Below are 25,604 nucleotides of genomic sequence, written 5' to 3'. Positions count from 1 at the left end.
CAGCTAGAACGGCAGAAGAGCTGCTGAAATGCTGTTCAGCGTTACACAGGAGCACTGAGGAATCGCAGGACATGGTTTTAGGTGGCAGCAAGCACCTTCCTTCATCCTTTGCCCCAGACTAAAGGCAGGCTGAGGCACTGGATGGGTCAGGGGACTGCTCTTGCAGGAGGTGCCTCTCCCTGGCATTATCCAGGGAGGCAGAAGCTGGTGCTGTAGTCAGGGGGCTGCCTCACAGCAGAACCATCTTTCTGTCATTTTTCCCATCAACTGTCTGTCACATCTGCCAGTCTAATGATGACTGGCTTAGGTTGACCCCGATTCTGAGGCTTACTAACACCCTGTTGCTGTCAGGCTGGGTGACAGATGGCACATCAGTCCTTGTTCTATTTCACGTAGCGTTCGTGTCAGCTGCCCATTGCCTCACCCCAGCCCACATCACAGTTGGCTGGTTTCAGCTCACCTTGGCAGAACAGGCTCACCTCTGGGAGCTGGGGGAGGATGGGATGAGGGTTTCTTTCATGCCAGCAGCTGGGGGCTTTTGCAGGGTCCCCTGATATGCCTCCCTGAAAGGGATGATCCAACCCCACCATGAACCAGTTCAGTTGTCCCAGCTGAAAACTTGTTCTAGCTGGGTTGGTTTTCTCCCTGCTCAGTGACCTGAATGGGCTCATGGAGGGCTACAGAAGAGAAGCAGAAACGAGCAGATCTGCCTGACAGTGTGACAGGGGGCTCAGGCTGATCTACCTGCAGAGCCTCCTTTCCCTGGAGACACAGCTTGGTGCAGGGTTTCAGCCCCTGGGCAACTGCTGCCCACCCAGCTGCCTCCTGCCAGGGACTGGAGGGGACAAGGCTGGCAGGGTGGGCAAGAAGAGCACTGGGGCTCCCCGTTACCACAACTTGTGCCTGCTGCTGGCCCTGCCTGAAGGGGACAGGGGTACATGGCCCTGTTGCTGTTGCCCCCCACTCTTATGCTGCTCATCTCGAGATCCCAAGCCAGGGGCAGGGTCAGGGGGGTTGTCCTTCTCTGTCTCACACTGTTGGTCTGGTCTGCCGGTTGCAGGGTGCCAAGAAGCTCTGTCCCCAGTGCAACACCATCACGTCTCCCGGAGACCTTCGACGCATCTATTTATGAAGGACCCAGCGGGAGGGCAGGACCCAGCTACTCGGCTCAGCTCATCACACCAAGGGGGAGAAGAATGACAGCAACAACAACGAGACAAAAAACAAAACAAGACATTTTGAAATGTAAAGAATAAGAAATAAACCAGAGACTCCACAGCCATGGACTCGAGGACACAGGAGCAGCGGGGAGCCTGGGCTCCCGGGCCCCGCGTGCTGAGGTCTCCTTCAGCACCTGCAGCGGGCAAAAACCAAACCCTTTGTTGTGAAGCCCCCTTTTTTAAAACCAGTATTCCCCATGCACCGTTCCCTGGAGCTGGCTTTGCATCGTGGACGGCTCGTTGAGCCTTCCTTTGGACTGTGCTCTTGACCACTCTGCCCCCAGGAGACTGGGGAAGGGACCCCTTGACAGAAAGATGTTAAATAACCCGTAACTTGTGTTCTTTGTTCAGTTGGTTTTGTTTGGGTTTCATTTGCTTTCCATTTGGGCTTCGGTTTGGTTCTGTTTTGGTTCTTTGTGGTGTTCTAGTGATAAAAAAAAAAGAAAACAAACAAAAACAAACACACACCCACCCCCCCAGGCAGAAATGAAGCACATGTAATATAGATTATATATGTTTACAATGTTGTGTATAAATGGGATAGACTCAAACATTACATACTAATAAGTTTCCCTTTGGTTTTGGGTTTGGTTTTTTGTTGTTTTGGGTTGTATTTTTTTTAAAGAAGATTAAAGAAAAACGAGCAGAGAACATTAAACCCATATTTTTCTTGGTTCAGCAAAGTTTTGGCATTAAAGTCATTAGTTTAAAAAAAAAAACAAAGTATATATATACATATATATAATATAAATGGTTTAATGTTCTGTGGTGTATATTTCCTCATTCAGATATGAAGTTAACAGCTTTTAGTAATGGCTGTAGCGTTGCCCATAACTTACAGAACTTATGGGGAGTAGAGGAGGTGGATTTTTGTCATTAGTTGTAGCTAATGGGGCTATTTATAATAGAATCGTTATCCCTGGAAAGACACGGCTTTTAACTCCTCGCCAGGGGACGGGGCAGGGTGGGGGGATCTGGCTCAGCGTCCCCTTTGCCTTTCCCAGCAGGGGAAGGGGCAAACGGTGCGGAGCTGGAGGGAGGCATCGGGCCAGAGCGCTGCCCTCGCCACCTCCCGGCCACAGCCCCCTGCCCCGTGTTGCTTTCCATCAGCCGCTGGGGATGCTGGAGCTGCTCCTGCTGCCCGGCCAGGACGGTGGGCCCGGGGAGGGGTGGCCCTCAGGCCCCGCAGAGCCGGCCGTGCCCTGGCTGGCTCCCCCAGCTCCTGCAGCCTGCGTTCGGGCCACAGGCGCAGAGCCCGGCCGACCCTGGGGCTGCCCACGGGCCGTGCCCTGCAGAGCTGCTTCCAGCTGCAGCTCCTCACACGCAGCCCCTCGTGCTCGGGCCTGTCTCCCGTATCCTCAGCCTTAACCAAAGCTGCCATCTGGCCTGGTTGGTTTTTTGTTGTGTTTTTTGTTTTCAGGACCCAAGATGCTGTTGTGTTTCCCGGGGCACAGGCCCCGTGTGCTGGCCGCCCACAGCCCTGCCCCGGGCAGCCGCCGCTGCCAGCTCCCCGAAGACGGAAGGCGGGGAGGTGGGGAAGCTCGTCTCCCCCTGCCCCTGCAGGGTCTTTCCAAGTAGATCCCATCTGGCAGCACAACGTGGCTGTAGCGGTTTGTCTGGAAACAGACACGGAGAGAGGTTTGGAGCTGGGCTGGAGAGGTGGTGGGGAGCCCGGGTGCCTGTGGGGTGATGATTCCACCACCACTTCTCTGCCCTGAACTTGATGCTGTTTTGCTGAGAGCAGCTGCTGGCCTCAGCATCTCCTTTCAGAAGGATCCCACTGCACCCAAGAACAAAAAAAACCCCAAACCAGATTGAAGGAGCTCTATTTTATAAGCATCTTGGCAAAAGATGACAATTCTTAATTGAGAGTTTCCTGGATCTCCAAGCTCATGGCAGCTTCTGAGACCAGAGAGCCACAGCCTCCTCTGCTCGGGGACATATCCCTGCCAAGCTTCTGGGGACCAGAGGAAGCTGAGGCATCCCAGGAGGGTCCCACAGCAGGCAGCTGTTCCTGCTGGGTGACCCCCTGGCCAGCAGCACCCAGGCAGGGGCAGGGCAGGCACACACAACTTGGGTCTGAATTTGCAAAGGGGAATAATCTGGGGCATGGCTGGGCTGTGCTGTGCTGTGTGTATCCCCCAGCCAGGGCTGCACTACCCCACTGCCAGCGCCGGGATCTTGGAGATGCATTTGAAGAGGGTGCAGTGGGTGGGTTGGAGAGGCAGCTGGGCAGGGGGAGAGGACAGGACACTCCAGCAGCAGCACAGCTCTTCCTTGGGAATAGGCCCCGGGAGGGAGCCAGGTTTTCTGGCAGCTGTTGTGGACCAGCCGTGTGCTCTATGTATTTACATGTAAAACCATATGTAACTAGTCCTTGGTTCTTTGTTTTGGGGGTTACTTTTTGTTCTCTTTCTTTTTGGTTTAATTGTAAAGCCATCCCCTGTTTTCAACGGGGGGGCTGCAGGGCTGGGGAGAGAGGCAGCCCGGTTTCTAGCAGGCATCCGCCGCCTCCCCTCTTCGGAAATGAGTTTCAGTGTTTTTAAGAAGCAGCAGCAGCAGCAAAAGGAAAGAGTGGAAATCTTGGAGTTACGTATCTTTGCCCAAAGAATCCCAGTTGCACAAAGCGCTATTCCGGTGTGTCGATGATTGTGTGTCGGTGTATATTATACAAAGAGGTACTTGTCGCTCCCGTTTGTAAACTACATTTGACATTAATTAAACAAGTATAAATCTTCTCGGCTGCTCTCTGCCTTTCTGTGTTTCCCTTTGCAGGCGAGAGGCAGCGGAGGACACTCTGCACCACCCACGCCACAGCCTCTGGGTGCAGGTGATGTCCCAAAGGGGAACCCCCTTTTCTATTTGAGGTGCAGAAACGTGTGAGGAGACGATGGGACGGGACCCTCACCAGCCCCATCTCTAGCCCACCACTGATGGGGGCTGCTCCCTCGTCATTTCCTCCCCGCCCCATAGCGCCGGGAGGGCAAGGGCGAAGGGCACACCTCGGGGGACATCCCATCACGTCTGTTGGGGCAGGAGACGCTCAGCCCCAACAGATCTATAGCGGCTGCATTAGGGGCCACCGGCGCGGGGTTGGGTTACCCGCGGCAACGGGGAGTGGGAGGCTGCCGGGGCTGGCGGGAGGAGCTCGGGTTCCCCCCGGGCCTGGGGCTGGCGCCGACGCTTTTTGGTTTACAAACATTTCACAGACCGGTCGATGGGGTGTTTTTAAAGCCCTCCCCACGGCTGAGACCCCCCCCCCCCGGGATGGGGTGCTGGGGAGGGGTCTGCGGGCTCGGGGGGACAGCGAGGGTATCGGTGACCTCTTTCGGTCTGTGGTGGCACGGACGGGGAAAGGAGTGGGTTTGGAGACTTTTTTGGTTTGCTGCTCACAGGGCATCTCGGCCGCTTTCCCTGCACTTTCAGCACGGAGGAGGCCCGAGGCCAGGGTGAGGGGCAGGGACCTTCCCTCCCCCCCCTCCACCCACCTCGCAGAGCAGGCTGCTAATATTTTATTTAAAACATCTTTAGGAAGCAGAGGGCTGTGATGTATCGGATGTATTGAGAAAATGCTAATGTGTAATAGCGTGTGTCAGGGGCCTCGTTCATCACCCCCGAACCGCCTTCTGGGGGATCCATATCTAATTAACAGTAATGAATGAGGGAGCCCACCTAATGACAGCGCGCCAGTTTGTTATGGAAATGAGGCAATCCCATTAGGCAAAACACTTAATTAAACAAACTGCTGGGAGTGGAGGCGGAGCAGGATGGGCACGGGGCCCTTTGGGGGACCAGGGCGGGGAGGGAGGCTCTGGTACTCTGCCCCCCACATGCCAAGTTGGGGGCACAGAGCCTGCAGCAGCCCCATAGAGCTGGGTGCCTACGGTCAGTCCCAGCAGCAGCAGGCTGAGGGAGCCAAGAGGGACCCACTGAGGGGGTCTCAGACAGGGTGGGGGCAGTGGGGAGGTTCTCATCCTCCCCCTCTTCTCTCCTGCATGTCGATGGGCACAGAGGCAGCAGAGGCCAAACACAGATTTCCAATCGAATGTGTGTACTTGGCTCCTGCTCTATTGACACTGAAGCAAGAAGGGCTCAAGGTTAATTCCTTATCAATACCCTATTGTCAGCTCATTCATCACTCTGGGAGGGCAAGGGCTGCCCAAGCTCTCCCTGCACCAAACCCCACGGGTTTGGGAGGGTGAGCAAAGGATGCCAGGAACACCTCTGCCCACCCCAGCCCTGCCTGGCCAGCCTGTCTCTGGCCAGCAGCCCTCCGGTGGGCTTGCAGCCATGGGAGGGTATGGAGACGAGGGAATGGGGGCTCAAGTTCAAAGGGAAGGGGATGGGAGGATGCTGGGCAGGCAGAGCGAGCAGCTGCCCACTGAGCCCCTGCCTCCCTTGCCCATGCCCTGGACTGGGTGCAGGAGCTGTGGACAGGGTGTGCATGGGGGGGGGGGTGTCTCATAGAAGCTGTGGCCCCCGTGTGCTGTCCTGTTTCCTAAGTGCCCCCAGGTCCCAGCCCTGTTGCAGAGGGTCATGCCTTCCCACAGAGGAGTGCTAAGTTCAGCTGCCTCCCCAGGGCTGGGGGATACAGGGAACTCCACAGTCACGATGTGTGGGCTTTCCAGAAGTTAGACCGTGGTCTCTCTAACCACAGTATTGCACACAGATTTACCTGAAAACTAGGCAGCCTTCTCTAGGTGATGGGAAGTGGTGTGACCTGTCCTGCCGACACGGGAAGGGCAGCAAAGCTATTTCTGTCATTAGACTTTCGTTTGTCATGTTTGGTTACAGCTGGGATGTAGTGTGACTTCCAGGGGCGGCAGCTCTGGGGCCAGAGGCTGTTACCCATCAGCTCAAAACCTCTGCTTCCCAGCACCGGAGTTTGTTCTCGCTGGTCTTTCTCCTTGCCTGGGAAAAGACTCTTCTGCGGGAGATCCTCTCGGGTGGGCAGAAGCGCTGGGCCGAGCCGCACTGCCGGGATGCTCCAACGCGTGAGCCCTGGCTGGGCCGGGTCCGCCCCGCAGCCGCTCCCGGTGCCAGCAGCAGCCCCGCACCCTCCGGCCCCGGCACGCATCGCCCTCACCGCGAAATAAGCGGCTTTGTTTTGTCTCCTGTGTAGGTCCCTCCCGTGGCACCGCCGCTGCCCGGCGAGAGGAGGCAGCAGGGAGGAGCGTGCGGGCAGACAAGGCTCCCTCCCAGGAAACACGCACCAACGGCTCTGGGGGCTGAGGAAAGGTTGTCTCGTGGCCCCGGGCATCCTCCTCTTCATTTCACCCCCCACTGCGCCACTGGCCCCCTCTGGGCTCCCAGGCAGCGATGGCCAGTGCCACATCCCACCCCCCAGCCGCGAGGCAAGCTCAGGGAACACTGCATCTTCCCTCCCAAAGGGCACATCTGTGGTACCTCTCCCATAACTCATCTCAGAGATTTACTTGGATTTGTCAAGATATCCCAACCTTTGGCTTCCAGTGTTCAGGCTGATGCTCTTCAGAAACACGGATTGCAACCAAACTGTGACAGTTCAGCAAGGATTAAGGGTTTGAGGCTGGGCTTTCTAACATCCAGTAGTGCTTGGATCAGGTCTTGGCTGTGTGCCTTCAGGCTCCAAGTTATTAACCTTCTGTTTCAAGTAACAAGCAACAGAAATGAAGAGGGCAGAAAGGGAGGGGTGAGCACATATGCTGTATGGGAGAGGGCAATATTTCAAACAATGCACTTAACACACTGCTCATAATCGTTAGAACTTGCTGGGATGTGGAAAACAAAACCCACCCAGAAGCCTGGTGCTGATGACTTCCTCTGTAAATCACTGGCTTGCTGGAGCTGGCCCCTGCGCTTGGAGGGGAGTGTGTGCTCATTAGCCTTAAGTGGCAAATCACTTTTGCAGCAGTGGAAACGCCCCTGAGCCGGTCGCTGGAAAGCAGGGAGGTGGAGCAGAGCTGCACCGAGTTTGGGGCGCAGCAGCCCAGTGCTGGGGGATGGAAGGTGCAGCTGACACACCTGAGACTCTTCCTGGAGGGATGGGCGGTGGAACAGGGCGCTGAGCTGCTGCTCCCACCCGCCACAGCCTGCACCGACCCGCTGCCTTAAAGCAGAGGTGCTCAGTGCCCACAGCGGTGAGCAGGAGCAGCACACTCCCAGCCCAGCACCACCCCTTTTGTTCCGAGGCGTGGCTTATGGAGTATTTAACCCTGCTGTAAATACCGAACCCCTGGAAACCAGCACGAGGGCAAGTACTAGGTAAGTAACCTTCTTCACCTCTGCTCCCTACGAGTTTTCACGGTGCCACAAACAGCCTGGGTGCTCACAAGACACTGCTCAGTTTCACTATAAACAATTGGATGACAAATCAGGCCCCTTTTCAGTCAATTCTCCCCTATCCTGTACAGCTCCATCCACCCTTTAAAACCCTGCCCAGCACAGGGTTATAGGCTGATACTACCCCGTGCTTCCCCTTCTGTGAGGTGTTACAGTTTATTAGTGACAGAACAAGAGGAAACAGCCTCAAATTGCCCCAGGGGAGGCTTAGGCTGGGTTTTAGGAAAGAATTTCTTCCCCAAAAGAAGTGCTTGCGCAGGCTACCCAGGAAGGTGGTGGAGTCACCATCCCTGGAGGTGTTTAAAAGCTGCACAAATGTTGCACTGAGGGACAGGGTTTAGTGGTGGACATGGCAGTGCTGGATTAACAGTTGGAATGATCTCAAAGGTCTTTTCCACCCTAAATGATTTTATGGTTCTTGTTTTAAACTCCTCTGTGACTTTAGTGCTTCCCAAGAGACCTCCCTCTCTGTGTTTTGATTCAGGACAGCAACTGCTTTATGACCAAGGGTGGGCAAGACAAGCAGAGCAGCCCCCAGGCAGCAAACACCTGTAAAAAATCCTTGTGCTTTTTGTGCTTCTGCCTCTTGAGGGCAGCCCCTTGTTCAAGCAGGCCCCTAACACAGCCCTCCCCAGCCTGCTCCTGGCAATCTGTCTGGGCATTGTGAGTCGGCTAATCCTATCCATCACATTATTAATTAGCTTGCAATGCTGTGTTATGGCATAATCATATTAATCTTTCTTCCTGATTCCCTCCCAAAGAAAAACAACAAAACCCAAACATGGTTGGTGCAACAAGCTCCTTTTTCACTGGGTGGAAGGAAACAATTTCTTGTATTACCAGCACAGACAGCAAAGACTGATCATCTGAAGAGAACATCACCAGGAAAAACAGCAAGTGTCATGGTCATTTGTGGGCTGGAAGTGATTTAAGAGACACCCAGTATAAATCATAGCTCTAAGAGACAGGGGTTTTTTTCTCTGCAGTTCCACCTTTCTGCTTCTGAGGTCTTTGGGGTTACAGCTGTGCTGCTTTCCCTGTGCCTCAAGATGCACACCACAGGCTGCAATAAACGAGCAGTTCTCCAAGGAAGCAAAATCACCCAGGAGAACACACAAAAGACCGGAAGGAAGAGAAAACAAAACACAAGACACATTCAAAAAGATTAACTTAAACCTTTTGGTTGAAGGACATAAAAGTTGTCATAAATATTTGAGCTCCCAACCAAGGATCAAAGCTTTGACTGCTCTTCAATGGAAGCGGATGCCAGGCTGGTCATACTGCCCTGTGCACACCTTTGCCACTTGGTTTCTGGGCCTGACCTCCAGGAAGGAGGGTAACAAGAGCTGGGATGCACCAAGAGAAAAGTCCTGCAGAACTGCTTCTGTTTGCTCACTGCAAGATAAAAGAGCAGAGAGGGGAAAAAAACAAACCAAACCAAACCAAGGCACGGAAGAGCTGTATTGCGAATCAGTACGAGGCAACAGAACAGAGACACCGGACACAGGGACAAGGAGACAACATGGACAGCAGAGAACAACAGGAGACAGGAAGAAACAACTAACACTCTGTGTGAAATTAGGGTCTGTGACACCTTGGTAAAGCACATCAGCTCCAACCATGCTAGGATTTCACCTGCAGTACTTTAAATTAATCCCTATCTACTTTCTACTACAACATGGAGGCTTTTTTTGAACCATCTACAAGTCTGAGAAATCCAAAAGTGCTAAGAAGCCTCTAATTTCCTCCCTTCAGAGACACCAGGGTGAAGGGGGTAACATTTCCCACCCCAGCCAGCAAAGCAGAGGTCGTCACACCACTAAGGAGGCGAGCCCCTGACACAGTCAGACAAGAAGGTGGTACAGAGGTGTCTGTAATGGGTGGGATACAGCCGCATGTGGCTGACGTGAGCCGAATCCACGAAGTCTACGGCCTTGACGGGGACCCCGAGCTGCTGCCGGGCCTCAGCCATGTGCTTCACATCACCAGCCTTGATGATGGCATCAGCCTGGGAGTAGAGGTAGAGCTCAGGCCAGCGTGAGGGTGCACTCAGCAGGGCATCGTAGTGGCTCTCGTGGAGGAAGCGGGTCAAGGGGTACAGCAGGATCCGCAGCGCCACGGCCGAGGTCGTGAAAGCCAGGAAGAGGAAATACCTGAGCAGCACGTTTGTGGATGCCAAGACAGCTGCCAAGGCACGAAGGGCCCCTCTCAAGTTTCTTCTGCCAGGGGCACTATCAAAAATGGCACCTGCTACTCTGAGGTTCTTAAAAGGCTGGTGAGCGTGAAGCGCCTCGAGGATGTAACGGTACAGCATGACCCCACCGTTGCTGAAGACGTGGAACAGAACCGGTCTGTTTGCAATGCTGTAGTCAAAGAGCAGCTCCAGAAGTTGCCTGGCTGGGGTCTGCAGGGATCTGATGCCAAAGGTCTCTGAGAAGAATATCATCCTCCATGAAGCCGTGTAGCGGATGACGCTGCAGCCCTGCAAAGGAGGGAGGGAGACCCCAGGCAATGTTTAGGCTGTGCTGTGCATTACATGGAGCAGGCAAGTACCAGCACAAACAATGGGAAAACTTGGGACAGGTTTCTAACAGAACCCATGGGGCCAAAAGGAAGTCTTTAGTGTCAGGAGCAAGGCACCAGTGTGAAGGAGATCACACGAATCACAACAGCACACGGTACGACGAAAAGGTCTCTTCAGTAGCAGAGACCCTTTTAAACCTTGTGCTAACTGGAACAGCCCCTGAGGATACTGCCACTAAAGCTTTTATGGGTGCCAGTGTCCAGGACAGACAGTCTGCACCCAGGAAGAGAAAACTTGATGCACAACGCCTTCAGTATCAGCTATTTTGCTAAGAAGGGCCATCCCTGGTACACATCTAGTTCATGATGTTGAAACAGATGGAACCAGAGGAGGAACTTCTTGTCCCTGGGTATTACTTGTTTGCAGCTGTGTCTGAGCCCCACCCACAACCAACAGTGACACCATTTCCGAAACGCTCCAGCTGTGCAAACGAAGAGCACCGTGCCAGGGACTCACGAGGCCTCAGCAGCTGCCTTTACGGCTAAAGCTTTACATTTAGGAGCAGTTTGGGAAAGGGATCTTGGAGGAGTTTCTAAATAGAGCAGACAGAAAAGACCTAAAGCATTTATGAATGTAGTTGTCTTGCCTAAACTCACTGATGCTACACAGTGCCAAACACAAGGCAAAGCCACCGAGGCAGCCCTCCCACCCCGAACACTGAACGGGGAAGAAGGTGGTATCAAGTTCTTCAGTCAAAGTCTTCTACACTGTCTCACTGTGGTTGCAGCCACTTCCTCATGAGGTAGATAAGAAAACCCTTTCTCTCCTTTCCCATCCCTGTCATCTTTCTGACAGCAATGTATTTCAAAAGAGCTGGCATGCTGCTGTGCAACCTGCTCCTCGTCTGCTCAGCGGCATCTCCAAGTCACAACAGTCACTTAACAGCTAATTCCTCACTGCAACAGGCCAATCCATGACTCTTGCACTGGATTAAACAGCAGACTTGTTAATGTACAAACTCTGTCATCTGTAGCTGAAACAGATTTGGATAAACACAAGATCCCTCTGTGCCAACAACAAAGTGTAATGTTTCAGTATTAGAAAGGAAAACATCATCACTTAGGGAACAATCAGTCAGTTCAAGCCTCTCCAGGAAGCAGGTATGAGCTGACTGTCAGAGAGTGCCACAGATGGGATAAAATAAATTTGGGTTACAACATTTAGATGAATCATCCTCACAGGAAGGAAAAGCCAAAGGAAGGACAGATGCTGAGGTGCTCTGTCCGTCCTCAGCATGGCCTCACCAAGGCTGTGCTCTGGCCTGTGGGCAAGCAGTAAACACGTAATCTTCAAGCATGTTCACCTATTTGGAAAGCTGCACAGTTCACGTCATTCCTGACTAACCTCATAACATTAAAAGTCTTAAAATACTCCAGTGAGTTGGCCAAACTGCAGAAAGCTTCTCCAAGGAAATATTTCTCCTCTCAGCTGCACACACAGAGGTGACATCAGCAGCTGCTGGATAAGGCTGCCCGAGCTCCGAGAGACATGGGCCTTTCAGTGACAAGTGTCTCATCGCTCACTCCCAACGACTCTTCAGACTGTGAGAGGCTTCAGAATGGTTTTACCAACGTGCAAAAAGCAAAACCGTAAACGTAAGGACAGAAACAAGCCACTCACTTTCTGACTGTAGATGGCGCTGTACTTGGCCAGGTACTTGTCCTGGCAGCCCGCCCATCCGAGCAGGATGACCACAGGCTGCCCGTCGCCGCGCCCTGTCTCTGTACCGCTCCCTGAAACAAACCGCAACACTTTCAGTAACCGTCCTCCAGTCTGCTAGCACCTGAACTTATGCCAACTGGCTCGGTTACCAAAGTTTAAAGGTAGCAGTGACGCGGGTATCAGCTGGACTCCGCAGCCTGCAGCGGCCACTGCCTCATCCCACTTGGGCTGCGCGGGACTGCAGCTTTCAGTCCCTGCAGCTCCCCAAAGCTCTCCGCTGCAGGGACAGACCCCTGCCTCCCGCGGAGGGGAAGGGGCAGCGTCCCGCCCCGCCCGTCCCGCCTCGCCCCGCCTCGCCCCGTCCCGTCCCGTCCCGTCCCGCCCCGTCCCGTCCCGTCCTCCAGCAACCAGCCGCCACCGGCTACAGCACGAGCGTCTTCACGGCTCCCCGCCCCCGCCGTACCCTGCCGGGCCCGGTGCCGCCGCCACCGCCGGGGGTCCCCCAGGCGCGGCGCCCCGCTCTCCGCCCTCACGCAGCCCCCGGTGCCGCCGCTCCGCCCCGCTCGGTACCGCACCCGGCGCCAGCTCCACCGCCGCCTCCAACCTCACGGCGCCCATGGCCACGCTCCCCCGGCCCTTCCGTCTCTCCGCCGGAAGCTCCACCCCCCGCCCCTCTTCCAGCCAATGGGAAGGAAAAGCGCGCCTCCCGCCTTCCCCCTGGCCCCGCCCCCTCTCCCCTCCACTTCCTTAGCAACGCGCCCTTAGCACCCGGCGCTGCGCGGGACTCCCCGCCCACAGGAGAAGGAAACTGGCTCAGCCATTGGGCCGCAGGAGCGGAACGACGGGTGGTGATTGGCTGCAGCGAGCTGTCAGTCATTCCGCGGGTATCCGCCCCCCCGGGGAGGTGAGGGGCTGAGGCGGGGGTCGCAGTGAGACGGACGGTGGGGCCTGGGCTGAGCTCGGCGTCAGAGGGACAGGGGGACAGGGTGGGCGTGGGGGCTGTGGTTGGGTCAAGGAGTCAGGTGCAGAGGCCGCAGTGGGCGCTAGGGTCAGGGATATGAGGGTCTGCAGGGCCTGGGGCGGGGATTGGGGTGTGGGGGAGAACAGGGCCTGTGGCTGGGCTGGGTCAGGGCTGGTGGGAGGGTTGGGCCCGGGGCAGGGAGTGTGGAGGCTGCCCTGGATTAGCGGGGAGAGGGGCTGGGAGGGATGCAGGGCGCAGAGCAGGGCCTGGCTGCGGTGCCTGGTGTGCAAGGGGTAGGGTTGGGGATAACGGTGAGGCAGCAATGTAGGTGAGAGACGGGCAGTGGGGCTGTGAGCTGGGTAGAAGGCATTGGGGTACACTGAGGAAGGTGCGTTGTGTGCAAGGAGGGTTGTGGGGGGCTGGAGGTATGCCAAGAGAGGGTGAAACTTGCAAGGGAAACAGAAGCTTTTAAGTTTTGCTTGAGATGGGGCACAACTCTGATGTTACAAAGTGCAAAGGTAACACCACATGACCATCACTTCCATGAGTCTGTGACCATCAGTGCCTGTGACTTCACACTGAGTCTGACATGGCACCAGTCAGTCTGCCTTTTGATCTCAGTCTGGTGATTTTGATGCCGTGAAGAAGCCAGTCAGGACTCAATAGCCAATGAGACTATTAAGCAGGGATTCTTTATTGCAGTGCTGGGGAACACGGGGGATTTCTCCACCAAACCGTGCCCCCCTCAGCCTTTGGATTTTCAGCTTATATTTACAACAAGCATGAATTTTCATCACATCTCCAGGAAAGGGCCCACCCACAGTCCTGTCTTGGTCCACCCAAGTTACACCTCTGTCTTGATTCTTTCGGTGTCCTCTTGCTTCCTTCAGTGGTCATTAGGGATCGCTGTTGGATTAAGATCCAATCTTTCCTTGCGATGTATCTTTATTCCTGGGTCCTTGGGCAGGATGAAAACTGGCCTTAAAACCTCTGCCATCCCAGACAACAGTTTTGTTTAGGGCTAGGCAGGCCTTGTAGTTATCAGTGGTGTACAATGTCCAAATGTTCAAGTGAAGAACTACCATAAGAGCTTTGCCATAACAGCTTTGTTTAGGTACATACCAGCCTTGAAACTATCAGTGCTAAGCAATAGTTGTGTTACAAGAAACAGCTGTGTCTTTCTAACAGCTCTGTGGGCTTACAAGACTGGCAGTTTCATAAAACTATATGTGTGATTTTCTAACTAATATTGTAAGTTTTAATAAGCAAGCTTCCATAACCTAAACTCACCTATCTACCTATGAATCAATTTAGCAGCACTCTGGACATAAAGAACTGCTGAGTTGCCAGAGGGCAGTTCCTAAATCACTTGTGTTTTTCTTGGCAGGCATAAAGCACTGCCCTGACCCAGCCTTGTTTTGATTATTAGGTCCAATGGACTGAGGTGGCAGGCCAGCACTGTTGAGAGCTGGGTTTGAAGCCAACCAACAGGAGTTATGTGCTGATGCTAGCACAGACAAATGACTCAGGCAAGTCATTTAACTTCCCTGTGTCTGTTCCTATATGTAAGCTGATCACAATACCAGTATTCATGTGCATTTTCAGGGTGCTTTGCAATGTTGACTGAAAGACTACTGTGTCAGCAGATACTGTTACTGTAGAATCTGAGGACAGATACCTCACAAGCCTCATGTGGCCATGGTTTCGAACTCTTCTCTCTTTTTTTGCCATTGATTCATAGGCAAGCCCTTTGTGTCACTAAAATCCTCACGTCCAGAGGCTGCTGCTGGTAGTTCTGAATAGTGTATGGGGGGTGTAACTGCAGCTTTATAATAAAAGCAGGATACTTTTATTATACATTATACCACCAGCATCTTCAACATAAATATGGAAACGTTAATTTAGAACCAATTTGGGGATGTTTCAGACTGTAAAGTTCTTTTAACTAGATCTCTGTTGAAGACAGAAGAGCACTTTATGGGACTGTAAATTTCGTGCAAACAGTCTCTGTGAAATACAGATTCCCCCTCCACACTGGCTGTTCTCTCAATATCAATCATATGCCTTGCAAGTAACGTTTCACAAATATTCTGTAAATCACAGGAAAACGCTTGCAATAATGTGAAATATGACTTTCACTTGACTGTTTCACCAGAGGCCCCTCACAGGCCATTCTCCTGTCAGCACTAACATTTGTTATGGCTAATAACATTTTCAATCACAACTATTTTGGGAAAATGGATTTATTTTAAACCTGCTTCCCTGCAAAGGAGATCCTGACAATGCTCTGCCAAGGACACAGGCTCCTTACAGGGCACAGACCGTTAATTCCATCGTGAAATTTCATCTCACCTCAGTTCTCAAACGTCATTTCTTAGACAGCCTTTTGAAGACTTTGTTTCTTTTCAGGCAGTGAGGTGTATGTTCACCTCCTGCTCATTGTTTTCAGGTTGGTTCAGATTATAGCAATGGGAAGGTAATTTTGAGCAGGTTTCTTAGGGATGTTCTGGAACTGACTTGGAATTTTCCTCCAGATTTCTAGGAGAAAAGGGTTAAGATCTTTGTAACTAGTCATCTTGGGGACTTGGATTACATTGAAAGAAAGCTCTTATTCTGAAACCCCAGATTTTTAAACTCTTTTTCTCTTAAACCACACTTTAAATAAAACCTAAAGTGGTGTTTTTCTTGGAAGTCCAAGACAGGGCATGAATTCCTTCCATATCACAGGGCACGCTGATACAACTTGGTGGAGGACACACACCTGTGTACACCTGTGTTACTGCAGCTGACCCTGACCTTGTCCCTCTTTCTGCATCTCTTATGTGTAGGTTTAACTGCAAAGCTCCTTGAGATTGGTGAGTGTCTTAAAGCCAAATCCATCCACGTCCGCTGGAATTCTCACCTCCCTGAACAAACGGAGAGCTTCATCCTCTGACATTTCATCTCCCTACCAAGTGCACCTTCAGGTTTGTCAAGCTGTAAGAGGGAATATCATACTGAGCCAAAAGTGTGCCAAAGGAATCTGGCAAAACACAGGTTGCTTTATTTAACACCTGTGTGAAGGGACGGAAGGAAGTGCGGGATGTTTCTGGAGCTTCTCTCTTCTTGCCTGTCACTGTTAGCATTTCAGGATTTCTTAGACTGTTTAACTTTATGCCAAAGAAATTCAATATGGAGAAAAAAGAAAACCTGAACAAATGTCTTTCATGCCAAAGAGTCCCAAAGTGCTGTTGTGCTGCCAAAGCCAAACACATCTTCCTGGCATGGACGTGGGCCCAGTCCAAATGACTGTCACTCCACCACGTGAGTGAGGCCATGCTGTGCTGCCGTGCTAACAGGCACTTACAGCCCCCTTGACCCTGTCACTCCCCATAAATCCATACCTATTTGTGCTCTCATTTCACCCTATTTATTCTCTGGCAGGTCAGATATGAGATGCAGTGTTCATATCATGAGGCTAGTGAGAAACTAAGGCTGGGTTAATGGGTAACATCAAAATGACTTTATTAAGAGAGCGGAGAAGAGAGCTCCTGTGGTGAAGCCACCTGCCCTGGAAAATAATCTCAAGTCTGTCACAGAATCATTGTGCAGCTTCAGAGATACCAGAAACTCTCCTTTTGCCTCAGTTTTCCTATCTGTGAAATGGCTATAAAGGATAATGAGATCCAATTAATGTCTAGTAAGTGCTTTAATATTATTTGCCAGAGACATTAAATGTGATCCTGATGGTAATTCCTCAATACAGACTTTTTCTATCCTCAAAGCTCTTTTTTAACTTCTTTCTCACTTTCCCCTAGGCAGAAGAGACCATGACTTCTGTCAAAGAGCAGGAAGCCATCAGGAAGCTCATGGGTTTCTTGCAGGAATGGGATCATGCCCACCAAGCTGCTCGAAGCTGCATCCTGGACAACTTCATTAAAAGCAACATTGGCAAGACAGAACCAGCACTGGAGCTGGAGTTCTCCCAGGGAGCCAGCTTGTTTCTGGCTCGCCTGACAGCATGGCTCAGGATGACGTATCTGGTTCCTTGGCCAGCTGGAGGTGGCCTGTGGTAGTGGGAGGGAGAGGGAGGGAAAAGTTCTCTACCCAAAAATGTAAAGAATGAGATTCTCTATGGAGACATCCATATCCAGACATGTTCTGCAGGGTTAGAAAGAAATGGCTGTCTAAAGATGAGACTGAAGGGCAAGTCATGTAACCCATCTCTCAGGGACCTAAAATTAGTGGGGTTCTTCTCATATTGAGATGAGTGTGCTGCCTCTGCTCACCTGTGAGAGGAAGGGCCATGCTCTCTCGCAAAGAGAGTACCCAGTTCAGACCTCCACACTGCTAAAGGCAGCCCCTGGGAGACCACATTGCTCTGTAAATCTCTCCTTAGCCTTGTCACCCAGCTACATGTACAGCACATGCCTTGCCAAGCTCCTCAAGGCCATTGGCATCTTCCTGTCTGCTGCAAGTGGGTGAGTATAGAGTGTCACCGTGCGAGAGGTGCTGTGGGGAGGGCACCCAGGGGGGTGGAGAAGGGGAGGAGACAGAGAAAACAGCAAGTCTTTGGCTGGTCTTGGGAGAGCTGTGGAAGCATTTCAGGCAAGGCAAGCCCCCGTGATGCTTGTGGTAAGAATTTCAGATGCTTTCAAAACCAAATCCACTCCTTATACCCGTCTCCAGAGCCACCAGATCACTGACACAATGTGGAAGGAGAGTCTGGGTGCAGAAGAGACAGGGCTTTCTGTGCCCGTGGATCAATGCCTGAAGTGAGCATGGGGTTAAACAGGAGCTGGTGATCTGCTGTGAGCCTCTGCTGCCACACTCCAGGCTGAGTCTGGAGTGGGCACTGGGCACGTACCACGGCCAGGCAGGAGGCGGTGGCTCCCAGGAGCTGACCAAGGGAGATGGGCTCCAAGGCAGGTGACACTTTTGGCTTTGCTTCCCCTGCCCTTGCAGACACAGATACCTTCTTGAGTTTCTGGAGGTTGGAGGCATCTCCATTCTCCTGCAAATACCGGGGCTGAACCACCTGAAAGAAGAGGACAAAAGGGAGTCTATAAAGCTGCTACAGGTCGTCGCAGATGCTGGCAGGAAGTACAAGGAGCTCATTTGTGCCAGCTCCAGTAGGCAGCGCGTCCAGCCATCGCGTTTGTCCCTGATCCAAGAGAGCTGTCCCTGCCCTCTGGCCGTCGAAGCCGCTCGGCATGCTGAGCCACCCGCTTCGCTCCACCTGCAGATGGCAGACTGCTGCAGCGTCTCTCCCACTGGAAGGAGTTCGGAGTCTCAGCTACTGAGCAGTTGCATTTCACCCCTTCTCTCGGTTTTTAATGAGCTCGCTCCCGACAGTCATTTATTTTGATGTGATGCTGTTGTTCTGCTGCTTGCAACTGCTCTGGTTAAAACCACAAAAGAGTTTCCATTCTTACCTGTGGCATTCACCTACTGCAAACTGTCCCAGGCTTCCCCTCGGGGTGGGAGGGTGGTGAGGCTCCTGGCTTTTGAAAGAGCATTACAATGGGGTGGCTGTCCAATTTGATTTTTCTCCTGGGCAGTGGAAGCCACTGTTAGTTGTTCTGTAGTTGGGATGATGTAGTCAGAGGCAATGTCAGAGAGCTGAGAGAATGTTGCCAGCTGCCAGTGGTTCCTGACAAGGACAAAGAGGTTTTTTTCCTCAGCTTCTGTTCTTCATGTCACACCTCAAGTGGGATGTGGAGCCGGGTTTTCTCAGGGGTGAAACAGCTGAGATGGGTGACCCAGACTGGTCCAGGCACGTGAGCTGACGTCTCTTTCCCTGCACAGGGGTGCAATCCCTCGCTGAGTTCTTGGCCACTTCCAGCTCAGCAGAAGCTCAAGAAGATGTGCAGGTTCTGCTGGACTCTTTGGGCCATGGCAATCCCAAGTACCAGAGCCAAGTCTACAAAAGCCTTGTTGCTGTGGTGCCGTGCGCCTGCCCCCGAGCCCAGCAGCTGGCCCTGCAGACGCTGCGGGTCATGCAGATGGGTTGTGGGTCTCGCAAAGGGCAGCATTAACTTCCACGGCTGTCCTTGTCTCCTTAGCATTGGGGGCTGCATAGGGCAGCCCCTGTGCCTGGAAGGGGACAGCCTGGAGTGCTATGTGAAGACTGTCACTCTGGCTTTTCCCCCCCGAGCCCGTCTCTGTACCTGTGGAGCTGGTGCTGGGCGTGCTGTGCACCTGGAGGTCCAGCACGAAGGTAGGACCTCGGCGCTGAGGCTGGCTGTCTCCAGGCGCGGGCAAGGCTGGCGGGGCCTGGGGATGGAGGTCAGGGAACGAGAGGAACCAGCCCAAGCGGCTGCGGGGCCCGTGGTGCCACGACGGGGCCGGGCGGGCTGCGGCCGCGCTCCGCACTGAGGGCGCTGGCCGCCTCATTAGCATACGCTCATTAGTAGTCACACCATTTGCATACCCAGGGTGCCGTGCGGCGCGGCCCCGGTAACGCCGTCCGCCGCTGCCGCTCCCGGGGGCTGCGGACCCCGGCGTGGGGCTGCGACCGTGTGCGCCCACGGGGCCGGGTCCAAGACGGGGCTGGGGCCGCGGGCAGAGGGCGCGGCGCAGGTCACCGTGTCCGCGGCAGCGACAGCCGCAGGTCGGCACGTTTGGGGGCCAAAGATACAGTATACTCTGGTTTCTCTTCATATCGCATAAATCTTTCGCCTTTTACTAAAGATTTCCGTGGAGAGGAACAGGCACGAGTGTCGAGTAATTTTTTGAGGCTCCATTTCGGTGGAGCTACCACTTTTCTGGTGAAAAACAGACTGATGTCAGCGTAGCTGCGGAGGTTTGGTGGCAATAGCATTACGCTGCAGGAGGAGGTTGCTCAGCACGCCTACAGCTGCTTAAGTGCCTAAGCGTGGTCAGACACCAGCGGGAGGTTGTGCTGCCCCTCCTGCCGGCCGGCCACGCACCGGAGCCGCTGCCTACCGGCGCTTCGAGCTCCGGGAGAAGCGGTTAGCTGGAGACTTGCCCCGGGCGCGGTGGGCCCGGCCCCTCGGCACTCTTCCCGGCGCTCCAGGCCCGCCGGGCCGCCAGTGTGGCGCGGCGAGCACCGCGAGGCGAGCCAGTGACAGAGCTCAGCGCAGAGCCATGCGCCCGGCAGCCTCTGCCCTCGCCACCGAGCTCCGGGCCGCGGCGGCGCAAGCGGCAGGCGCAGCCTCCCGGCCGATCCTCCGTCTTTGCGCGGCCTCGCCCCTGCAGACAACGTGACCCGATCCCGCGCTGTCCGCCAGCTGCCCCGACCCTCCGACCCGTGCAGGCCCCGCCCCGCGGTCGCTGTGGTGGTGCCGGGGGCGGGCCGGGTATTAGCATGGAGCTGCTCGGCAGGCTCCCGCCAGCGTACCCAGGCTGCCGAGCGCGGGGCGCCGCGCCGGGCCGCCAGCCGCCGCCGCTCCGAGCCCCCCGCCGCCAGCCCCGGGCCGCGCCGGCAGTGTCGGCAGCGTGGCGGGCCGCTGCCGGGCCGGGTGACGCGGCAGGAGGCAGGAGAGACGTCGCCGTGTTCTAAGGGGCTGCGGCCGTGAGTGGGTAGATGTGCACGGAAGAATGTCGGCATACTGTGGTTTCTCTTCAGATCGCATAAATCTTTCGCCTTTTACTAAAGATTTCCGTGGAGAGGAACAGGCACGAGTGTCGAGTAATTTTTTGAGGCTCCATTTCGGTGGAGCTATTCTATTAACGGTGAAAAACAGATGGATAAGGGACGTGTTGTGCATCGGGTGTTCTCGCGGCACAGCGCGGTGTGGTGTTCAGTGCGGGTCCAGAGCGGCTGTGTTTGCTGCGGGACCGGCCGATGCGGAGCTGCCTCCGTCCCTGGTGCACCTCTGCGCCGCCGCCTTGTTAGTCCGAGTCTCATTAGGATGTGCGTCAGTGCCCTGTGTCTCATTAGCACGTACCTTATTGGGACGTGCCTCATTAGCGTGTCGCTCATTAGCATGCGGCTGCTTTGCATGGCCAGGGTGCACCGCGGCTCCATCCCAGCCGCGCCGATCCCCGCCGGTGCCGCCCGGCCGTCGGTGTTCGCAGGGTTCGCGCCCCGCGGCGAGGCCGGACCGGAGCCGCGGGGCCGGGCGCGGGCGGGCGGGCGGCGCTGCTCGCCCTGAGCTGTGCGGCGTGGGGCGGGCGGGCAGCGCGCCGGGGGCGGGCACAAGGCCATACTCTGGTTTCTCTTCATATCGCATAAATCTTTCGCCTTTTACTAAAGATTTCCGTGGAGAGGAACAGGCACGAGTGTCGAGTAATTTTTTGAGGCTCCATTTCGGTGGAGCTGCTTTTTACCTAGTGAAAAACAGAATTGAACAGTTTAACGTTATATGTGGTTGTTTTCCCGAATGTGCTCGGGTTCTTGGGGCTGACAGCTTTCCTGTTTTTCTCGCCCTGCAGTTACTGAAGGCTCTCATGCCCCGGCGGGTCCGGTCATCGCTGCTGAAGGGCCTGGTTGCACTACTGTCACCAGCTGGGAGGAAAGTATTTACCCTCTGCTGCACGACCGACAAAGGTAACAGAGCTGCTCAAGGCCAGGGCATGCAGCAGGGGTTTCTCCCAAGGTCCCTCGTTATCTGCAGGGCTAAGTCCTTGCCCTGACTTGTTGGGGAGCAGGCACCCCAGCCAAGGCTGCCTGGCCACCAGAGTCCTGCTGAGGGCTGCTGGGCAGCATCATGAGCAATTCCAGCCATGGATGTTTCCTCCCCTGACTCCACAGAGCAGGAGCCTGTGCTGTGGGCATCACTGACAGGCACACAGATCCCTGCAGGGTGCTACATATGATACATAGCCACAGAGTTTCCCTCGGGCATGTTTCCCGAATAACCCTTGTCTCTTTTCATGCTAGCAGTGGAACTCTACTTCCTCACCCTTCTAATGTCTTGAAACTACTTCAAAGCATCATTCTCACCTTCCTAATGTTCCTCATGCAGGCCCGACCACGCATTGCCTGAGAGAGCCCATGCTGGTGTATATTCAGCAAGCAGCAGCTGCAAAAGCTGTCGGGTGCTGGTGCCTATAATGAATGTTATGGAGTTAGCAGTAGCAGAAAAGGAAAGGAATGCCTATGTGATAGCAAGCTTGAGCAAGGGGAAAACCACAACTGCAGATTGTGACAGAAACAAGGTCAAAGCAAGAAGACAGGACAGAGCATTAACCTAAGCATTGTTAGAAGACTGAATAGAGCATTCAATTTAGCATTGTGTGATTGCTTGCACCTGACTAACAAATTGTAACATGTAACTAACAATAGGATAAAGTTAAGTAAATGGAAGGTGAGCATAACCATAGTCTGGTGTGAGAGAAAACTAACTGAAGGCCAAACAGATGGGGTGATGTTTTAAGCACAATAAGGATGGTGTTTTTACACAATGAGGTTGGTGTTGAAGTTGTTACAGAAATGAAACTTTGAGGCCTTCTGCACAGCGTGTGATCCTCAGTGTTAACTGCTTGCCATGAGTTGTAGCACGTACACAGCATTTGGAAAGCTATATAAGTGATGATTATGTGACAATAAAATGGAGCTGATGCACATCATATTGGTGTCTGGTCACTCCCGTCTCACACAACAAAGAAGAGCTCCTGCACAATGGAAAAGAAACCCTGCAGTCAGGTAAGAAACTCTGGAGCAAAATTTATAGAGGCATAAAAGAGACTTGAGAGAAGTGGCTTCAAGTGGGAAATGCCTGGGACATGTTCTCTCCAGGCAGCATTCACCTCTGGCACTGCTCTCTGGCTGAGTACCCCAGCTCTGCTGGCTCCTGTGCAGGACTCTTTAACTTCAGCCACCTGATGGAAGAACTCTACTGCTTATGATTGACTGCAGAGTCCTTAAGGCGATTCAGGCGTTTTGTGCCACAATCCGTTCCGTGTGAATTTCCTGTAGTGTGCACAAGATGGTGCTATCGGAACGCGTTTCCTGCAAAAGCAGCTGCCGTGGTTTGGCCCAGCCAGCACAGCAGCACCGCGACAGTCTCTGGCTCCGTGCCCTCATTCACCCCCACCCTTGTTAGGATGGCAGAGGCCCCATAGAAATGGGAGTAAAAAGATAAGCAAGGTTGTTGTGGATGGAGACAAGGGCAGGGAGGGCTCGCTGCCAATTATGGTTCTGGGCAAAACAGACTCCAGTACTCAGAGAGGAAAGTAGGAAAGTTTATTCTACAAGAAACAGAATGGAATAAAAGCAAAAAGGGAGTAGGATGATGAGAAAATTACAGCCAGCACTTTAAGATCTCCCTCCCCCATCCCTCCTTTCTTCCCGGGCCCAGCTCACTGCTCCCCATATGTCTACCTCCTCCCCCTCAACAGCTCAGGGGGGCAGGGAGTGGGGGATGTGGTCAGTCTCTCACAGATGGGCTCTGCTGCTTCTGTCTTCTCAGATGAGGATGACTCCTGGCATTCTTCCCCTGCTCCAACACGGGGTTCCTCCCCTGGGACACAGTCCTTAACGAACTTCTCTGGTGGGGGTTGTTCCCAGCAGCTGTGGCTTCTGCCCATACAGGGTCCCTCACACGGGACACGGTCCTTGGTGAGTATCTCTGATGTGGATTCTTTGCCACGGTTGCAGTTTCTGCAGATAGAGTCCCTCTCTCGGGACAAGGCCTCTTCTGGGCATAAGTTTAATGAGCTGCTTTGTCGTGGGTTCCTCCCCACAGTTACAGCTGTGGATGTTGGGTCCCTTCCTTGGCACCCGGCCTCCTCTGGCCATAGTCACTGTCCCTACCTCGGGGCCTTTAATGAAGTGAATCACTGCCCCTGGACTGGTTTGTTGTGTGCATCTTCACTCAGGCAGGATCTCTCTCCTTGCAGCATGTTAGCCAAGGAGTCAGCAGAAGTGGCTGAAGAGCTGATCCAGCTGCAAGTGGTGCGTGGCCTGATGGTTGCTGTGGGGAACCTGGACCATGTGGCCAGCCAGCACCATGCCAGCATCTCCCTGGAGGTCAGTGTGGTGGTACATGGTATGGGGGCACCTCTCAGAGCACAGAAATGCAGGGGTTGTTTCCTAAGCATGGCAGACAGGCTGAGCCACAAAGGGAAGAGAGACACTTCCTTCAGGAAAGAGCTGTATTTCCCCTCCTGTCTGCCTCCCTCCTGCCACCCACCACAAATAGGCTGCTGGGAAGCCAACGTTGGCCCTCACGCTGTGGGTAGCATGCCCAGGCAGAGCTAAGAAGCTAACCAAGGCCATTTGCCTGGAGCAGGACAGCAGCACGGAATTCTGAGCAAGCTTTTCTGTCCTGCTAGTGCTGGGTAAAGAGTGTTGGTCTGGCTCAGCACTGCTTTGCCTGTGTAACAGCCCCAGGGAAGGACCATGCTGTTAGTCAGTGGGAAGGGCTGAAAGAGTGAGGGTAGAGAACCAGACTGCTCCGGGGCACAAAGAGGGTTTACAAACCCCCTCTTGTCACTGAAGATGGGAAGTGGCACTGAGGGGAGGGCAGGGGGGAACAAAGTGCCACTCAAGCAGGGACCCACAGGTTCCTCTTGGTGTGTTTATGAAGTGCCAGCAGTAGCACTGGCACTGAAGGAGGTGGCCCAGGGCCTGAGTGGTGTGTGACACAGGCTCCACAGGTGGAGCCACATCAGCCATGCACATCTACCATCTACACACACTCTCATTCTTTCTCCACAGCCACCACCTCTCTGTTCTCTTGCAGTATTTTGTTCACGCGTTTCCCTGTGTGGAGGAGTGCATGAGGAAGGCACCAGGAGACACACTGTTCAAGGACTGCATGGTAAACATGCCTCCCTGCTGGGGTGTGAGGGGCCCAAGGACCTCAGTCTGTTTTGCAGGGACAGTAGGGACTTAAATGAGAGCCCAGAAATAAACTAAGACCCCCTTTAAGAAGTTTTCACCTCCAGTCTCGGTATTCAGGAAGAGAAGGCCCAAGTCAGAGCAAAAAAGTCTCTCAAGCTCCTGCTCCTTCTGTGACAGCAGGATTTTGATGTTGGCAAATGTGATTCGTTTGAGCTGTATAAAACCCCCAAGAATGGTACCTAACACCGAAGTATGGAGGAGCTGTCCCCCGTTTTCCCAGCACTGCATGATAAAGCCTGCTTGTCTGCATTCCTCTGTAGATAAGTTTTTCGTGATTGCAGATCCATCAGCACAGTCCCTCCTGATTTTTAGCTCCTGAGGTGGGTAGACAGATTAATAAGCAATGGGAAGGTGGAACAAAGAAGGGGCAACATTTTGTTCCTTGCCCCTGGACCCACTCACCTCAAGACCTGGGAAAGGCTGGAGAATCCAACTGTAGTAACATCTGAAGCAGAACAGGGCAGCTGTGCTCACCCCAGCTCAGTAGGGCAGAACAGCCCTCAGATTCTGGCTGTGCCATCTTAGTATGATGCCAGCAAGGCCTGGGTGTGAGGCAGCTCTGACAGTTCCAAGATCCTCAGAGCACTCAGCCCCACTGCTCCCAGGACTGTTGATCACTAGAGGCCCTCAGTGGGGGTTGAAGTATCCCTGGCTTTAGCTGCACATCCATGTCCCATTACAGTGCTAACTCTCTTGTTGCCTCTTCCAGGACAGTCCTGAGACCTGGTATACAAAAATGGACCCAGTCCAGGGTGCAGAACTGGCCTCCAATACAGTGGACATCCCCCAAGCCAGGGCCAGGCTGCAGTACTCAGGAGGTGGGTACAGAGCTGAAGGCACAGTCACTTAAATTACACCCTTTACTTCTGGGGGAGAAGGCAGCTCAGGAAGCAGGCGACCAGGGTGGGGATCTGGGGAAAAGGGACTGGCAGCAGAAAGATCCTTTTGTAGTCTGATGTTTGTATAGCTGCATCCTTTGTTGCTGGACCCAGAGCTCACAGGGCTGGTTTGTCCTTTCAGAGATAGACCCTGGAGAGATCTGAACAAATAGGAAAGAGAGCA

At 53.8% G+C, this 25,604-nt stretch overlaps 3 protein-coding genes and 3 non-coding genes across 14 annotated transcripts in view; 5 read left to right on the top strand and 1 right to left on the bottom strand.

Annotated features, from left to right (window-relative positions):
- RNF220 (ring finger protein 220) overlaps positions 1 to 3,958 on the top strand; it is a 229,049-nt gene extending 225,091 nt beyond the window's left edge. For all 7 annotated transcript variants that reach the window (XM_062003562.1, XM_062003564.1, XM_062003565.1 and 4 more), the window contains one exon: positions 1,061 to 3,958. In XM_062003562.1, coding sequence (XP_061859546.1) covers positions 1,061 to 1,132 — 72 coding nt within the window. In that variant the 3' untranslated portion in view covers positions 1,133 to 3,958. The remainder of the gene's footprint in view (positions 1 to 1,060) is intronic.
- Positions 3,959 to 8,325: 4,367 nt separating this feature from the next.
- TMEM53 (transmembrane protein 53) lies at positions 8,326 to 12,429 on the bottom strand. 3 transcript variants are annotated; one of them, XM_062003826.1, is made up of 3 exons: positions 12,363 to 12,429; positions 11,746 to 11,858; positions 8,326 to 10,023 (listed from the first exon to the last, which is right to left on the bottom strand). In XM_062003826.1, exons 1-3 carry the CDS (start codon positions 12,403 to 12,405, stop codon positions 9,361 to 9,363), a joined length of 819 nt encoding a protein of 272 aa, XP_061859810.1. In that variant the 5' UTR covers positions 12,406 to 12,429; the 3' UTR covers positions 8,326 to 9,360. The 3 variants fall into 3 exon arrangements, with proteins under 3 accessions (XP_061859810.1, XP_061859812.1, XP_061859811.1); XM_062003828.1 differs by lacking the exon at positions 12,363 to 12,429 and adding an exon at positions 12,251 to 12,330; XM_062003827.1 differs by lacking the exon at positions 11,746 to 11,858 and having other exon boundaries at positions 12,363 to 12,407.
- A 3,278-nt stretch (positions 12,430 to 15,707) lies between these two features.
- On the top strand, positions 15,708 to 25,392 carry ARMH1 (armadillo like helical domain containing 1). Its single transcript, XM_062004367.1, has 14 exons — positions 15,708 to 15,714; positions 16,546 to 16,763; positions 17,140 to 17,208; positions 17,693 to 17,859; positions 18,536 to 18,739; positions 18,885 to 19,015; positions 19,165 to 19,340; positions 19,851 to 20,264; positions 20,634 to 20,790; positions 21,128 to 21,242; positions 21,661 to 21,733; positions 23,537 to 23,666; positions 24,382 to 24,459; positions 25,252 to 25,392. The coding sequence occupies exons 2-14, from the start codon at positions 16,558 to 16,560 to the stop codon at positions 25,390 to 25,392; spliced, it is 2,061 nt and encodes a 686-aa protein (XP_061860351.1). The 5' UTR covers positions 15,708 to 15,714; positions 16,546 to 16,557.
- LOC133626330 (U5 spliceosomal RNA) lies at positions 19,371 to 19,485 on the top strand. The gene has a single exon (XR_009819418.1). It is a non-coding gene; the product is annotated as a U5 spliceosomal RNA (small nuclear RNA).
- On the top strand, positions 20,299 to 20,413 carry LOC133626331 (U5 spliceosomal RNA). The gene has a single exon (XR_009819419.1). It is a non-coding gene; the product is annotated as a U5 spliceosomal RNA (small nuclear RNA).
- On the top strand, positions 20,899 to 21,013 carry LOC133626329 (U5 spliceosomal RNA). Its single transcript, XR_009819417.1, has one exon. It is a non-coding gene; the product is annotated as a U5 spliceosomal RNA (small nuclear RNA).
- Positions 25,393 to 25,604: the final 212 nt, after the last annotated feature.

This window comes from Colius striatus, chromosome 10, assembly GCF_028858725.1.
Source record: "Colius striatus isolate bColStr4 chromosome 10, bColStr4.1.hap1, whole genome shotgun sequence".
NCBI lineage: Eukaryota > Metazoa > Chordata > Aves > Coliiformes > Coliidae > Colius > Colius striatus.
The sequence above is the reverse complement of the archived record's forward strand: the minus strand, read 5'-3'. Positions and strand labels throughout refer to the sequence as shown.

What these genes read in the sequence shown, in the direction of transcription:
- TMEM53 (XM_062003826.1), bottom strand. Translation starts at nt 12,405, where the DNA reads ATGGGCGCCGTGAGGTTGGAGGCGGCGGTGGAGCTGGCGCCGG. An exon ending in GGCGGTGGAGCTGGCGCCGG is followed by an intron (nt 11,859 to 12,362) that starts GTGCGGTACCGA and finishes GGTTTGTTTCAG; the next exon opens with GGAGCGGTACAGAGACAGGG. An exon ending in GCGCCATCTACAGTCAGAAA is followed by an intron (nt 10,024 to 11,745) that starts GTGAGTGGCTTG and finishes CCTCCTTTGCAG; the next exon opens with GGCTGCAGCGTCATCCGCTA.
- ARMH1 (XM_062004367.1), top strand. Translation starts at nt 16,558, where the DNA reads ATGACTTCTGTCAAAGAGCAGGAAGCCATCAGGAAGCTCATGGGTTTC. An exon ending in GCTCATTTGTGCCAGCTCCA is followed by an intron (nt 17,860 to 18,535) that starts GTAGGCAGCGCG and finishes TTCCCTGCACAG; the next exon opens with GGGTGCAATCCCTCGCTGAG. An exon ending in CGCGGCAGCGACAGCCGCAG is followed by an intron (nt 19,341 to 19,850) that starts GTCGGCACGTTT and finishes TGCGCCCGGCAG; the next exon opens with CCTCTGCCCTCGCCACCGAG.